This window comes from Molothrus aeneus, chromosome 1 (genome assembly GCF_037042795.1).
Source record: "Molothrus aeneus isolate 106 chromosome 1, BPBGC_Maene_1.0, whole genome shotgun sequence".
In the NCBI taxonomy this organism is placed as follows: Eukaryota; Metazoa; Chordata; class Aves; order Passeriformes; family Icteridae; genus Molothrus; species Molothrus aeneus.
In genome coordinates, this window is record NC_089646.1 from 35,515,300 (window position 1) to 35,530,916 (window position 15,617).

Below are 15,617 nucleotides of genomic sequence, written 5' to 3' on the forward strand. Positions count from 1 at the left end.
CTTCTCAGGCTGACAAAGCCTCAGCCACAGCTTCCCTGAGCACAGGCCCTGAGCTGTGTCTGCCATGGGCTGTATGGCAATAAACTGGCACCCAGGGGGCTTGAGGAAGCTCATTGTCCCAAGGCACCAGGCAGAGCACATGGATTGGGACTGCCTGTGCCCCAGCAGGAACTGGAAGTGCCTCTCCATGAAAACTCTCCCTTTTCTTTGGAGGCAACTGGAATGGAAAGACAAACAGAGGATCCCTACAATACAGGGATGTTCATAAAAACCTTCCCTCTAGAGGTGGCTCATTTCCTCAGAAGAAAAAGGCCAGGGTTCTGAGCAACCTGGTATAGTTGTATTGTCTCTGTTCATTGTAGGGAGGTTGTACTTGTTGACCTTTAAAAGTCCCTTCCAACTCAAACTGCTATGTGACTCTAAGATTTCTGACCTTCCTCTGAAGATTTCTGAAAGAATAAATTGTAGGAAATGAGGTGTGAGGTCAAAAAGGCTGGTCTGAGGTTATCCAGCAAGTCAGAGGCAGAAATGTTGCAGGTAAAGCTAGGAGACCCTGCAACTCCTGAATCCCACCCCAGTACCCTGCTAAGTCCCTCCTTGTCCCTGATTTTACTGTAGATGTTTGCCTTCTCAGGGATATACTCTGCCAACATCCCAGTCCGTTTTTTACCTTGTGCATCCACTCCACAGGCTCTTGTCCTCACAAAAAAAGAGAACAGAGTCTAAAGCAAAGAAAAAACTGACAAGAAGCATCTGAAGGAAGTGATGATGCATCTGTGATTTTTTGACGGGTGCTACCCACTGTAAGACTCCACAAAAATGAAGGGTGAACTTGAAACAGAATGAAGTGTGTAAGGCAGGGATGAGAACATAGGGTAAAAAGCCTACATGATTTATGCAAAGCCATATCAAAATGAAATTTAGCCAGAGCTTGGCATGCTTATTGGGTGGTAAAAAGCATTTTCATGTGTTTCACAGCTTTGTAAGGACTTTGGAGCAAGTGAGAGAATGATGTGGTTTTATCACACATGCCTCACTCACCTGGGGGCCAGGAGGCCCTGCAGAGCAGTGCAATTCAGGCAGAGAGGCAGCCTGCATTATCTGGAGCTCATGACACAGCTCTTCCATATCCAGCTTCTATAAAACATCAAACATATGAGTGAACATGCAGCCACATGTAGCCTGTTGGAGAAATGCATAAAATTCCAGCCACCATACAGTACAGCCTCAAAAGGGTTTATTTGCTCCCTTTGGGAGAAGTCTGGGGCTTGTCACAAGGTTCTTCATAGATGCCTGAACAGTAGCACTTCAGCGTAGCCTCCTGCCCCATGCTTCCTTCTCTTCCCCCTCTTCCTCCTCTTCCTCTCCCAGAGGCACATTGCAGCCAGGCTGCCCCTCTGAGCCAGCGTGGGACCCTGGCCTATTCTTAGACCTGACCCTGCCCTCTCTGTCCCACTTTGCCAGCAGCAGCTCCTCTCCAGGAATAGCATCTTTGCTCCAAAAATAGATACCTCAGCCAGGGAGGGCACAGGCAGCCTGAACTTCGCTCCAGAAGATACTGACCCGCAGGCATCCGTTCACTGCAGATCAGAGCCAGTGCCTTAAATGATCAATGAATGCCTGACCTTCTGACTTCAACATGAAGCTTTCATGAGTGAAATGCCTTATTTATGTCCTGTGCAAAAAGTGATCTCCCCTGGAAATACAGATGAACACTGAGCCAGAAACACTGGACTGAAACAACTGATCTTCAGCTTCGTAGAGAAAGGCCATTTTCCAGTAAAGCTCTGACTACAGGCTCCAAAGAACAAACTGCTCATGGTTTAATTCACATGGCTCCCACCCTGCTTGTAACTGCTTATTTTCATATCATGTTTTCATGGGGAGATGGTGTGAAGGGTGATTTTAGGCTCAGATTACTCTCTAAGCTGCTTGAAGGGATCTCAGAGAACCCTGGTCCCAGTCTCATTCTTACTGAAGGAGTACACAACATTCCTAAAGAGATCCTGTCTTTGGATCTCCTTTCTGTGGAAATCAAGGCACAGGCAGGGGAGGTAATGAGGCTTGGAGATCAGCAGCCTGAGTTCAATCCTGATTAGTCAGAAGGCAATGGAGGATTTTACACCATACTTTTTCTTGGGTTACTTCTTGCCTGACATCTTATTAATCATTATTTACTATTATTAAGATTTACATTATTTACTATTTTTATCATTTATATTATTATTTATTTACATTATTATTTACATTATTGATATTATTTAAATTATTTACATTATTTACTATTTAATCATCATTTATTTAGAACACTAGCAGTAATTGCAGTGTTTGCATATGGTAAATGAACATTAAAATTAAGGAACAGGAATTACTGAGTAGGTAGAAGAATTCTTTATGCCGGGATGGAGGATATGTTGTAGTTAGCAGAACCTGCAGTAAGAGTACTTGGGCAAATTGCTATGTCTTATTCCCATTGTATCCTGAACATGCTTATGTCAGCATATGTGTATGGACATTTATCACACATGGCAGGTTTGTGCATAGGTGGTTGAGTGAAAACTGATACCAGCATCTCAAACACATATGTGTTTCTGCAAAATGAAATGGTGGGGGGTAGATTCCACAGAAGGATTTCAGGACCTTCATTTCACCTACTAGGTAAGGCAAATGTGATGCAGAACAGGACATACACCCAGAAATCATTGTGCAGGATGGAAAACTGCCTTTTTGTCCTTACTGGTTTACTGCCCTGTCATTTCCTCTGGTTCAGGATTGCCTCACTCTAAGAAGGTTTCAATACAGAGTAAGGGAAATATTTAAAGTAATTGAATTAACTGCAGGAACAAATCCAGCCTCATTTCATTCCTTGATCCACTTGATATTTACTTCAAGCCCCAGTCTGGGATGCTGTGTGACTGTCCTCACAGAGCCACATCAGCACAGCCAGGCAGGTTTGCTGAGTGACACCATGAGGCAGTGCTCGAGAGGATGCTTCATTCTTTGTCATAAAAGTTCATGTAAAAGAAGTGAAAGCCACACTTACAGTGCTCCAGCCGTGCCTGAAGTACGGTGGTGGGAACAGGGGCGGTGGAGGAGGGCCAAGGAGGCAGCATGCTCTGCAGTGCTGCTTCTTCTGTTCCAAACAAGGCAGATCTGTTCAATACAAACACTCATCTGTGGTCTTGAACAGCACAATCATTTCTTACAGAATAAGAGAAGTTGCCGTTTCACAGAACGCTATGCAGAGTTCTAAGCTCTAAATGTGGCTCTGACACAGGCAGAATCTTGAACATTCCAGATTGATCACATCAAAAAATGGATCAAGCATTTCTTGTTTTCTCTACCCTCTGTTCCAGAAGTCTGTTACAAGTAGCTTCTTCTGGTCCCTGCTAGAGCCCACTTGCCACCAGGAAAGCACTCAGTGCTGTTGGCCATCACCTTCCCTGTGAACTGAATCACTTTAGGCACTTCTGTGCTAAGTGGGAAGTGAGAAGCTGTCCCACAACACATGGACTTGTATTTCGTCTGGAGCTGCAACCAGGTTGCTGTATTTCTGATTTGTGCATCATCCCTAAGAATAAATACCCCACAAGCCAAACTTAGTTGATAACTTTGTCACTGACTGACTGGTAAGACGGAACCTCAGCTGTGTTTGGCAGTGTATTTAATGTTTTCTGAGAGGTAAACTTCCATCAAAATATGCTGTGACCGAAATTCACAAAGGAAGATATTAAAATGGTGCATTTATACACTGTATTTTTTTCCTCTGAATCTTATTTACTTCTTGGGAAATACATCTCTGATCAGAGTGAGAACCTTCCTCAAAGGTTTTTCCAAGGATAGCAAATATTTATTTATGCCTGTTGGTTTCTTCCTCTGGCTAGTTGCAGCTGGAATGGGTGTCTGTGAATTGAAGGGTGGCAGGAAGCCAAGAAGAAAAGCCAATGGTGAAGTATCTGGTATTAATAGAAAATCTCTAAATTAAGTTTCTGGGAAAACAAACCTGATGAAATTGCTAGATTTGAGTGCAAATCAATTGCAGGCTGGATATTAGTCACATCTCAAGGTAAGGGAAGAACAGAGTTACTTCTAGTTTTTCAAATGTCTCAGAAAATATATTACCTCATTTCTACCACCCCATGTTAATGGGGATGGCATTTTCTCAGTCCTGAAGCACAGAAAAGAGCTGCCCAGAGGAGTGGGATTCAGCAGCATTCAGGGGTAGTTCATGTCATTCAGATATTTTTTTCTCTATTAAAGCACTATTTGTGATATCTTTGAGACCTGAGTCAGTTGAATTCTGGAAGGGTTCATAATGAAGACTCTTCCTCAGCTTTTCCTCACAAGTTTGCAACTCAGTCAAAAACTTCAATTTAAGAGAAAGGCAGAAGATTTATTTTTAAAAATGGTATATTTTTCAATTCAAACTTTAAATATGTACTGAAATGCCAATGTCCTTTAAAAAGTAACAGAGGTATGAGTCACCTATCTCCAGCACTTATTTGTAATAAAATACAAAGATAGAGTTGAGTTTTATATCAGCGTAACCTGAATTCAGTCACTGTTATGCAGCTGTAAACAATTTTTTCAATTTTTAACACACAGCTTCTGTGGTTGTCTGTGTCTCAGGACTGAATTTGAACATATTTCATTGGGACAAAATAGTGCAGTATATAGGTAATGGACAGCTTGTAATTTAACAAGGTATAAAGTGTGATTATTACTTTATTTTAGGCCACATTCCAACATAATCTTTCTTAGTATCACCTCATTTCATGGCCTAGTTAAAATTTCAGTAGGATTATTATCATTCAATGAGAATAAGAATATCAAAACTAGCCTGATGTGGCTTAGTTGCTAAGATATCTCTACCAGCAATTCTTTTTCTGCAGAAAAAAAGGTTTACATTACTGCAGTTGTACTGCTACTTAAAAAAAAAAAGGGTTGTTCTTTAAATATTTTGCAAATAGAAGATTAAATATAGATGTACAGCTATAGTTCTAATATGACACTTGTCACATCCTCATGAGTAAATTCCAGTCCTGGGTTATAAAAAATTTGGGTTCTCCTTTTTAGAAGAAAAGCCTGAAAATCTGTGGAACAGTTTTATTGTGAAAAACACTATACCTAAGTGAGATGGGAAAAAAAAAGGCCCCTCCTTTCAGTCTTTATGCTACTATAACACAAGTTAGGGTGAAGCCCACTCTGGGTTTGCTGGTATGAGCAGTGGTAGCATGTACTGATCTCAATGAGGAGACAAGCAAAATCTAACTACCAGTACTAGCAATAGATACTATTACTGTAGATATTATTAGACACTATTACTAATAGATGCTATTCCTATAGATAGATACTAAATTCTAATAGACACTATTATTATATACCAAGTAATTACATACCATTAATAGTAAAGGTATTGCTATATAGGACAGGTATCAATTATGTAATGACTTGGGTAGTTAATATTTCAGGGGCTCCATCAGTAACCCTGGCTCTGCTCTAGAAGGTGCATTTGTCAAGCACATATTTAAGAAAAGACTGATTCTAGACCCAAGAACCTTCCCCACTCAGGTATGACAGGTAACAGGGCAGCAGAAGGAGAAAAAACCAATGATTCACAAAGGGGCTGCAGGTAGGACTGCTGCAATCTGATCTTCCAGTAAGCACCACCTTTCTTTGGTATGGGTTTTGTCAGTAACTGCAATGGGTCCAAGATGTACAACTATTACAGTATTGCCTTGATTTATATCACAAAAGGGTTACCTTGGCAGGCTCACAGGCTCTTTGCAAATGCAATGTGTATTTTTAGGCTCCAGGTTAGCTTTGTTGGCTAAACACAGCTTCAGAATACTCCAGTCCCCATCAGTGGAAAAAATCTCAGCCCAAGAATAGGACTGTCATAGTTTTCTGTGAAATATGAAGAGCCTGCCCACACAGAGTATGCATTTACACATCTCATACAGAAGTTGCTCTTTCAACAACTCCAATGCCAAAGAACATGTTCAATAAGAAAAAAAGACAAAGTGAAAACATCCTTTTAGGACTTTTCCAAGAGGCAGCTGTTTTCAAAGAACATAAAAATTCAAAATAATCACCTTTGAAATAGAACATGTTTACATTCTCAGGTTATTTTTATGGTCAAGGGTATGAGTTAATCCAGTTCCAGAAAGTGACTTTATAAATCTATGGATATACTGCCAATGGTAGCTTCAGAAAACAACATACTTTAGATAAGGTGTGATGTTTCATTTTGCTGCTGCAGATTTCTTGTGACAATGGCTGGGATTTGGGAACTCTTACTCAAGATGATACAACACAGAGCCAGAGAGAAACCTTCACCCAGGCTGAGTCCCCTGGAGTGGGGCTCATATGAGGTCCGTGAGGCCTCCGAGGGCAGATCCTAGAGAAATCTTTAACCCCACAGCTGCAACAGAAATAGCAGAGATATTCTGCTGGACTCAGGTCAGATTTACAAGATTTCACTGGAAAGAAATCATAAATTAACCATTTGAGTGACTTTCATCCTAAAATCACAAAGCTGTAGGCTGAACGCCAGGAGGAAAGGACAGGAAAGGAAAAGGATACTTAACATGTGTTTCCCTTCCTATTTATGACCACATTGAACCAGCAAGCCCTGATGGGAAGCTGAGCTATTACCCAAAGTCTCAGCCTGACAGCAGGGCTGGTGGCTTGCCCAGCCTGTGACAGGCAGGGCTGTGCTGGATGGAGCCCTCTGACGGCCGACAGCCATCACAGATGCTTCTCCCCCTCGGATGGCGCTCAGAATTAATCATAAACCAGCTGGGCAGAGCTGCCAGTTAATGAATGTGAGCTTGTCCAGCTGAAACAGCCTTTCATCTGCTTTGTTGTCATTCATTCAGGCTCCTCTCAGCCTCCTTGCAAGGACAGCAGAGCCCCACAGTCTGCAGCCACCCAGCTCCAGTCCGGACATCTACTGCAAGTGACAATGGCACATTTTCCTCTTTAGTTAGGAAAGTTTCAGAGCTTGTTGAAGGTGCCTTTATTTACAGAGCTGATGCAGGTATTAAGCTCTCCTTCAAATTGCCAAAGATAAGTGCCAGCATTACCAAATTACCAATGTATGCTTCTTTAAAGTGTGCTTCATGAAACTTTTTGACCCAAAGTGTGCTTTAAGGACACTTTGGGTCAAAGTGTAAATTTTAGCAGAGATGAGAATACAGCTTGTGTTTGGAGCTGGGTTGAACAGTCAAGTTAGTGAATTTTCTGCACCTCTTAAAACATTTTTGAACTTGAACCTTATAGTTGATGGCTGCAATATATCCTTTCATATAAACCACATTAAATATGCCAAAGAAATATATCAAGCTTAGGTAATGATGTCTGTGTGGAGGAGGTGGTGACCCATGAAATTCCCATGGGAGTTACAAATGAGACACAGAGATGCAGCTCTGCCCTGCTACTAATTTCCCTTTGCTAAAGATGGGCTTCAGACTATTTAAGAAACAGAACAAAGCAGATCAGAAATAATTTCAATTAATTTGAGAAAATGAAGAAATCCAGATGAAACCTTGCAAGTTTCTTTTAATAGAACCGTAACATTCTTTAGGCTGAAAAAGACCACTAAGTTCTAAAGGTTAATCTAGCACAGTCAAGAAAATCTCATAAAAATTTGAAATTTTTAATCTCTAAATAACCACAGGCTGTGACAGCGGTACTTTACTAGCGGATGCACACTTAGAAATGGTCAGAAATAAATAAATAAATAAATAAATAAATAAATAAATAAATAAATAAATAAATGTATTTAAAAATCAGTCAGTGTTCCCAAAGCTTGACAATAGCATGATCCCTGGCACTCTGCCTGGACAATGGGTCTGGATATTCACCTGGCCACAGCAGCAAGGACGCTCCGTCCTCCATCCCCACCTAACACTGAGCCCACGTCCCTCAGCAGCTCTGGCAGCCTGGCTGGGGAGAGAGGGATGGCTGCATCTCTGAGGTCAGCCCTAAAAAACACTGCAGGCACAGCAAGGTGTGGGAGAGCAAAGGGGCCTGTGGGATTTTTTAGCAAAGGAAAGAAAGGTCTTTTACTCCCTGTATGTAACATTTCAGATATTTTATCTGTGTGTATGTGCATGTCTGAGGACAAGAACATGCCAGAAGATTATACACCGTTCTCTCAGTCTGATTGCAGAAGGCAAATTCTGAGATCAGTACAGGGAGGGGGAGAGAGAGGAGGATTTGATTGTGTTGGCTCTGCATTCTCTTTCACAAAACAATGAAAAATCCCAGTAAAATCTAATGAGTGTAACACTTCAGTGGGTTATAAAACAGGTTTGTAAAATAAACCTGTGTCTTATAAATCCTAATAACCATGACAGGGCCATTCTGTGCAATTTTCCTTCTATTGCCCTTCACTTGCAGAGCTCCAGGGCTCTAGGCACTGCTAAACAATGTTGACAATTCTATGCACTCCCCATCAGTGTGTGAGAAACTGAGGCACAGAGAAGTTAAGCAAGTCCCCCATAACTCAATTACAATACCATCTGGTGAATTACAATATCTCATCTCATTTTATAAGCCAGAAAAAACTCAACTGCTCTTCACACCATAAAACTCATAAAACTCAACTGCTCTTCACACCAATAGTATAAATAGTCTGAGTATTAAAGCCTAAGAATTTACTGTAATCTGTAGAAGAGCCTGAAGCCCAAAAGATTAAAGCAGGATGGCCTGAAAGACTTCTGCATGTCATTCACTGCCACACAGTCCTCTCCCACTTTGTGTAAGTTCAGTAGCAACAAAGCTGAGAGACACCAGTTCCACCCTTCTGCAAGTGCAAGATCATAATCTGTCAGTGCTGGCATAGATCAAACATGTGCTTGACTTTGATGTTGCTCCACCATATGCTCAGACAGTCCCAGACAATCCCTATGAGACTGTGGGTGTTGCTGTGTGCTCAAAAAGACTTCAGAGAAAAGCCTCTCAATTCTTCTTTGAAAGCCTGTTGCCATCAACTAGATTAATTCCTCATGACTCCCTTGCTGCAACAGATTCCCAGGCCAGATGACTTTGTTCTTCTGCTTTTGACCAAAAAACCCAACTATGTATTAACTTTGTATTGGAAAAAATTGTAAACTTTGTCGTTTCAAGAAGCTGGTAAAAATACTCCATAATCACTTCCCTGGGTAGAAGAAAACTGAAATTGTAGCACTGCCTTTAATTGTGTGCACTCCCCAGAAGCCTACATTTATCCATACCTTCTTGCTAGTTCCTGAGGAAAATGGTGAACCTCTTTCCCCACAATGTTTCAGATCTCTCCAGTGGTTTTCCTACATCCATCTTGTCTTCCCAAATGCTCTTTTACCATCACAGCTGTGTGACTACAGAAAGAGTCCCCACAATTTCCTTCCCATTAAAGGGGTGATTCCTTGGAGAGGAGAAGGGAAGAAGTAGAACACCTAGGTTGGAGTCTGTTAATTCCTGTAGAGTTTTTCCTCTCATTTATTTCTGACCTTCCTCAAACAATTCTCCTTAGATTTGAAGGTCTTGCCCTGTTCTTTTCTACCTTCTAAGCTGCAGCACTGGACAGATCTCCCAGCCATGTCCTGAGCTCTGTGCTGCACCACAGCTGAGTCTGCAGCCACACACCACCCTAGCACTAGGAGCTAAAGACTGCTGGGATACAGGGTCTATTGTGACCACAAACGTCCTCCTGTCTAAACACAAGTGATATTTTTCTATGGTTGTAACTGAGATTAAATGTTTCTTTTGCTGCAGTCACACTGCTGGTGCTTCTGTGCCAATAGCCCACCCATGGGAAGCCTCAGTGTCTGATAGGAAACACATTGTCAAATGCAAGGAGGCTAAAATGTGAAGCCACAGACTGTTCCCCTCCTGTGCAGGGGTTTGGTAATATTGACATGCCCACAAATGAACTGTCTGTACCAAAGGCAGAGGCCTACAAGCACCACCTGTCAACAGCTACACAGGGACTAAGCTGATTTTGCATCACTTTGGATTGCTTGCTGGTGAGCTTCTATCCTTTCAGTGAAAACACCTGATTTTGAAACAGCTTGCTTTGCTGTGCTGGAATTTAAGCCTCCACCTTCCAGTCTGCTCATAACAAAAATGCAGTATTGACCAGCATGTCCAATACCCACGGGCTACAGCCAGTGCTCTCCTCATTCATGGCAAGGGTGCAGCATGGACAGCCTGGAGCAGCTGGATCTCCACGTCAGCTGTGGATCACTTTCAGCTGAGGTTCCCTTTGGGAAGTGCTGCCTGTCAGAAGCATTCAGAGGTTATGGAGAAACCTCCAGATCAGTTACTGCTTCCTTTGCTGGAAAGACAAGCAAGCACTGCCTCAGCTCCTGTACTGACCTCTGTCCCTGGCAGCTGGAGGACTTCTTCACAACCCAACAAGTGAATATCACAATATTCTACTTCAACAGCACTTCACTGAACCCCTTCCCTTCATCTGCATTATCACTGAACCTTTTTTGACAAGACAAGGACCTTGTCAACAAGTAATGCCATAAACATGTCAGAAGCCTCTTCCCTCTCCTGCATGCAAGGCCAGGGCTGCACTTGAGGAGCTTTGCTGCAAACAGGTTCCAGCTTCCTCACTAGAGCCTATGTCCTGTTCTGATCTGTGTTTACTGCTGCAAGGCAAATGCCCAACCTCCTGAACTGCCTTTCCTTGTCCCTTACCCACAGGATCAAGTGGGCTCCTACTCATTGGATTACTGTGAATTTCAGAGCATCTCTGGGGGATCTTGGCTACTGAGGATGACATCAGTGTTCCCTTCCTTTGCCCTTGCTGACGAGAAGCTGGATGCAGGCATGGAGTCAGGGACAGGCTGTGCAGCAGTGTGGCTGCTCTGCTCTCACCTTACTCAGCACAGCATACACCACCAGAGAAGCTCTCTGAGTCCTAAGGTGATTTATTTCCTGAGTATCATCTCCATTGACCAGAGCAGCACACCCAGTTTGGGATTTTCACAGGTCATATCTACCAGGGGAGAATATACAGGTAAAGGCAAATCAGCTGGGTTCTAAAACTCTGCTTATTTAAAGACCCATTTACTTGAAGCAACAGTAACCACACCATGCTAGGCTGTTAATTTGCTACCAGTCCAAGCTTTTCCCCAGAGGCTGCTCAGGAATTGTCTTCTTTATCAGCTTAGAAAGGTAGCCATATGCCTTCCTTCTTTTGGCTTATCTTTCCAGATCCCCATTTGGGCTATCAAGTTAAACCAGCCAATCCCAAGGTTCTTTTCTTTGAAGCGGAGCAGAGAATCTACTGAAAGAATATTTTGTTTCCCTTTCAGGCTCATATGAATCACAAACAAGACAGAAAGCTCTCAAACATCCTGCCCCAAGACCTTTGGCTGCCCAGCTCCACAGCTGGGTGACTGCCCTCTCATGGCCAATGATACTTTGCTTTCCTTCTTCTAACGAAGCTGTAGCCTTTGCCAGTGGCTCATTTCCATCAGGAATTTTAATCTGACCCCACCTTTCCTGCTTATGTTTGTTCCATGAGAAACCCACTAACCAATGGTACCAGGATGCTCAGCACCTCCTGGGCCCATGCTGACTTTACAGAGCAGAGCCAGGCTTCCTTCCCTGGTCTGATATTTTTGCTTCCTAGTCATCCTTTGAGCTATTTTCCCAGCAGGCTATGGCTGCTGCTTTTTGAGAGTCTTCAAGCTTTTACTTTTCATCTTGCTTTAAATTCCTTCTGCAACTTCCTTTCTCTTGCAAACACTCTGATAAGTCATTCTCTTGTGATTTTACATAAATAAATATTTATAATTACTCTCTTTAGAAACAAAATGCATCCACCTGACATCTTTGCTGTCCATTATGACAATAGTTTGGATTCCTGCAGGGAAAAGAAAACCAAGCCCTGATGATGGGGTCAGATATTCCTTTTATAGAAAGACAGCCATGATCCCAACTCCCCCAGTGTCAGGAATCATCCCTTGTTTCTGTGTCCTTTCTCTCCTGCTGTTTCTCTCACAAATGCACAATGCCCTCTGCCCACAGCACAGCAGCACAGTGGCTCCCAAGGTCCCTTCTCTGAGATGCCCAGCCATGGCTGTCACCCCACACAGTGACACCCCACACACCCCACCCCTGCTCTTCCCAGCCCACCTTGCCCATCACCACGGCTCCAACAGTTTGGTGATATTGGTAATATCAGCCCACAAGAAAACTCAATTCTTTTCTGCAGCTCTGCCACATGAAGTCTGTCTGCAAATATTATACCTTCCTGACCCAAAGAGGATAACCTAATGCCCAACGAGATATAATGTTCATTTTCTTCAGGAAAATAATAGGACAAAGGCAAGGAAAGTGTGAAGAATACTGCCAATAGTGCTCTTATATCCCATTGAGTTCTTTTAGGCTGATCCACCATAATATTTCCAAAGAACTAGGAATCAGTATTGACTGTAGGAGCCAACTGAATCAAAGGATGCACTTATGGCATGCATAGAAGGCCAGAAGAAGCGCTGAGATGCAGCTCTTTTTCTCTGGATACTTCTGATAATTTAAGTACTGTCCCATCTCTCTGCAAAACCTTGATGGGCCTGGATGACCAGTAAAGGGGAGGAGAAGGAATGAGGAGGAGAGGAAGAGAGTCTTTCTACTACCTGAATTTGGAAGGTGGCTTCCTTCAGGCTGGTTCTTACAAGGTGCAGACTGGTTCATTTAGCCCAGCTAAAAATGACTACAGAACTCATGCCTTCATCATGTGAGTGCAGCAGTTCAGGAACCTCAGTAGGGCAGAGCTCTGAAAAGTAAATGTAAATGACACCACAAACACAAGTGGTGTAAGGGTGGGGTATGACAGGTTACCCTGAAAATAACCTGCTGTCTCCAGGGGCTGAGCTACCCATCCTGGGGGTCGTCACTGCCATGTGGAACCACAGCTGGATGCTCTTATGTTATAATATGTTATAATATGTTATAATATTACTCCTTGGAACATTTTCTCCAGAAATGACACTTCAGCACCATGAGACTCAACTCTTTGGATCTGACATGACACTCAAAATACTTCTAGAAACAAGGATGCACTGTTGCTTGAAGCTGATGGGACTCTAAGGTGGAGTTGGCAGAAAACAAAGATCCAGATTATTCTTCTTTCCCCACTTTTTGTACAAACACTTTTCCACCCTACAGGCTGTTTCCCCTTTGCTTTCTAGTTACTGCTTTGAGACATGTAAGCCTTTTTATTTGTGACATATTACACTGCAAAGATGTGTGAGGACAGAAATAAAAGTACTTTTAGGCTAGAAGTTTCCAGACACACCTGGAAAATACCTGAATGTTTTTTCCCAACTATAGGAAAGACAAGCCATCACTTAAGAACATTCTCTCTGCTAAATGGGATTAGTTCCAGAATTTGAAAGTGCACTGCTGAAATTCATTCTTTAAATGTGAAATTGCATCCTGGTGCCGAATACAAATAATTGACTCAGCTGACAGTCAGAGAACTTTTGAGAAATCACTAAAAAAACTGAGAATGTAAGCAGAATTAATTCACCTGCAGAGTAAATGGAATTAATTCATCTTCTGTGCCCACTGTCAGATGTCTACCAGAAAAATCAGAACTTACTGTTTTTTTCTTAGAAATATCTTAAAATGCAGATGTAACCAAAGCTCTAAAGGCATACCTTATTATACATTTTTAATACCAAATAGGCCTGATTAGCAAGTAATAATGACACACAGGTATGTCTCAATCCAGCCCTATGGCTTTGAGTTTATGTCAGAATCTTTGGCCAACTGCTATTTTTTCCACTTATTATCAAGCAAAATTGACAATTCATACATGGCAGGAGCCTCACTAAGAGCTTGTTGGGTATAAAGGTTATTTTCAGTGTCTTGGCCAGAAGAGCAGAGCGTGGGACTTCGCCATGGAGCAGACTGTGGGGTGGGGATCTGCCCAATGGGGTCTTGCAGACAAGAGCCTAGGACTGCCCTGTGGAAAATGCTCCACTACAAGGAATAGGCTCTGGAATTTTCCTTCATGTTTACCTCTTCTACTGTGGTTTCAGCAGAGATGACAAGTCTTCCGTCTTTTTAGGGGCAGGTTATTTGTTGAACTGTTATTTAACAGGACAGCTCAAATGCCTTCTGTAGACACACAAGTGTGAGGCACATGAGTAGGCAATGGAAACATCACATTCTTGCTTGCCTGTGTGTCATCTGCAGGTGTCAAAGAAACACAAAGGTCTTCAAAACAAGTTTTGAGGTCTGATGTTATTGCAAAGCAATTTGGAGCATATCAGGGAAAATAAATCCTGGTGATTCCTGTACCTCATCGTTAACTAACCTCAACATTACGGAAAAAGCACATCCCAGTTGAAAAGAAATGGTAACAAATTTAAAGGCTTTTCAGCATCTCAGAGAGCTTGAATGTAAACCATTTGGCTTCATGGGTATACCAGAGGGATTTGAGAGCAAGAAAGGCTGTGTGCCTTTAAGTCCATGTCTAGGGTTGATTTTATGTACCGACTTAAAATACGCAGCCCTCTGATCACTGTGAAAGCCATGGGGAGGATCTATAGGTATAGCAGGCCCTGACCTGCCATCCTCAGTTGAACCATCTCAAACCTGACACTGAAGGAACACAGGACATTAGTTAGAAGCATCTGTATTGATACAGAATAAGAGACAGAAGGTGGGAGACAGCAATTTGCCATAAACTGGTGAAAGTTCCTCAAAGAAGATGGAGCCAGAGCTGTCGCCGCCTTTCCCCTTCCTTCGCACAGAACGTGACTGAAGGGAAGTCTTGCTGCTGAAACTGTAAAATCTATTAAGAGGGATTTCCAGTGCCCTGGCTCAGCTGACAACTAATTTGTTTTGTCTTTGCCTAGCAGGGATTTTCCATGCAGTGGGCTCTTGTTTGCTATGTAAGTCATCCGAGTATTTGTTAGTGTCACAGCCAGAGCCAGATGATGTTTATTCTGCTAACATCCAGTCGGGCTCTGGCAGCACTCATTGAGGTCAGGGCTTTATTTATAGAAGCAGATATACATTGAGATTCATTTTCTTCCCCTTGCTGTATTCTACCTAAACTCATCCAAAATAGAAAGAAACATGCAGACATGCAAGTAATAAACTAATTGGGCCAGATCCATGCCTTAGCACAGCACCACAGAGGCCAATGGAAAAAAAGCATTTTTGAACAGCTGAGGATCTTGCCCATTTTTTCTCATGGGGAAGGGAAGGGAGGGGTTTAAAACCAGAAATTATAAAGCAAAAAGCAAAACCGACCAAGCAACAAAATGTCCTGACTTGTGGCAGAGCAGATCTGCAATGCAAAATCCCTCAGCCAAGATCTGCAATTCGAAGGGTTTTTTTCCTCCTGTGTTCCCAATCACCAGAAAGTGCAAGAATCAGAGTGCAGAGTGCTCCAAGCGAGGAAAAGTAATGACTTAAAGCAATTTACCTGCTGAAAGTGAGAAGACATTGTCAGCGTACGCAGTCTGAGGCAAAGCAAAGCAGAAGAAAAGCAGCAGGTAAGATCCCCGGACAAGCGGGCTGAGGACCAACATGCTGCCTCTGCCCTGGCAGATCCCACTCAGAGGCACAAGGCTGCTTTGGGGCTCTCTCTCCCC

The 15,617-nt window shown here is 42.7% G+C and overlaps 1 protein-coding gene across 2 annotated transcripts in view; it reads right to left on the reverse strand.

Moving 5' to 3' along the window:
• COLQ (collagen like tail subunit of asymmetric acetylcholinesterase) overlaps nucleotides 1–15,617 on the reverse strand; it is a 41,194-nt gene extending 25,577 nt beyond the window's left edge. Inside the window, exons 1-3 of one of the 2 annotated variants that reach the window (XM_066569773.1) lie at nucleotides 15,449–15,617; nucleotides 3,044–3,153; nucleotides 1,042–1,137 (exon numbers count right to left, since the gene is read on the reverse strand). In XM_066569773.1, coding sequence (XP_066425870.1) covers nucleotides 1,042–1,137; nucleotides 3,044–3,153; nucleotides 15,449–15,554 — 312 coding nt within the window. In that variant the 5' untranslated portion in view covers nucleotides 15,555–15,617. Of the gene's footprint in view, nucleotides 1–1,041; nucleotides 1,138–3,034; nucleotides 3,154–15,448 lie in introns of both variants that reach the window. The other variant, XM_066569702.1, reaches the window with a different exon arrangement.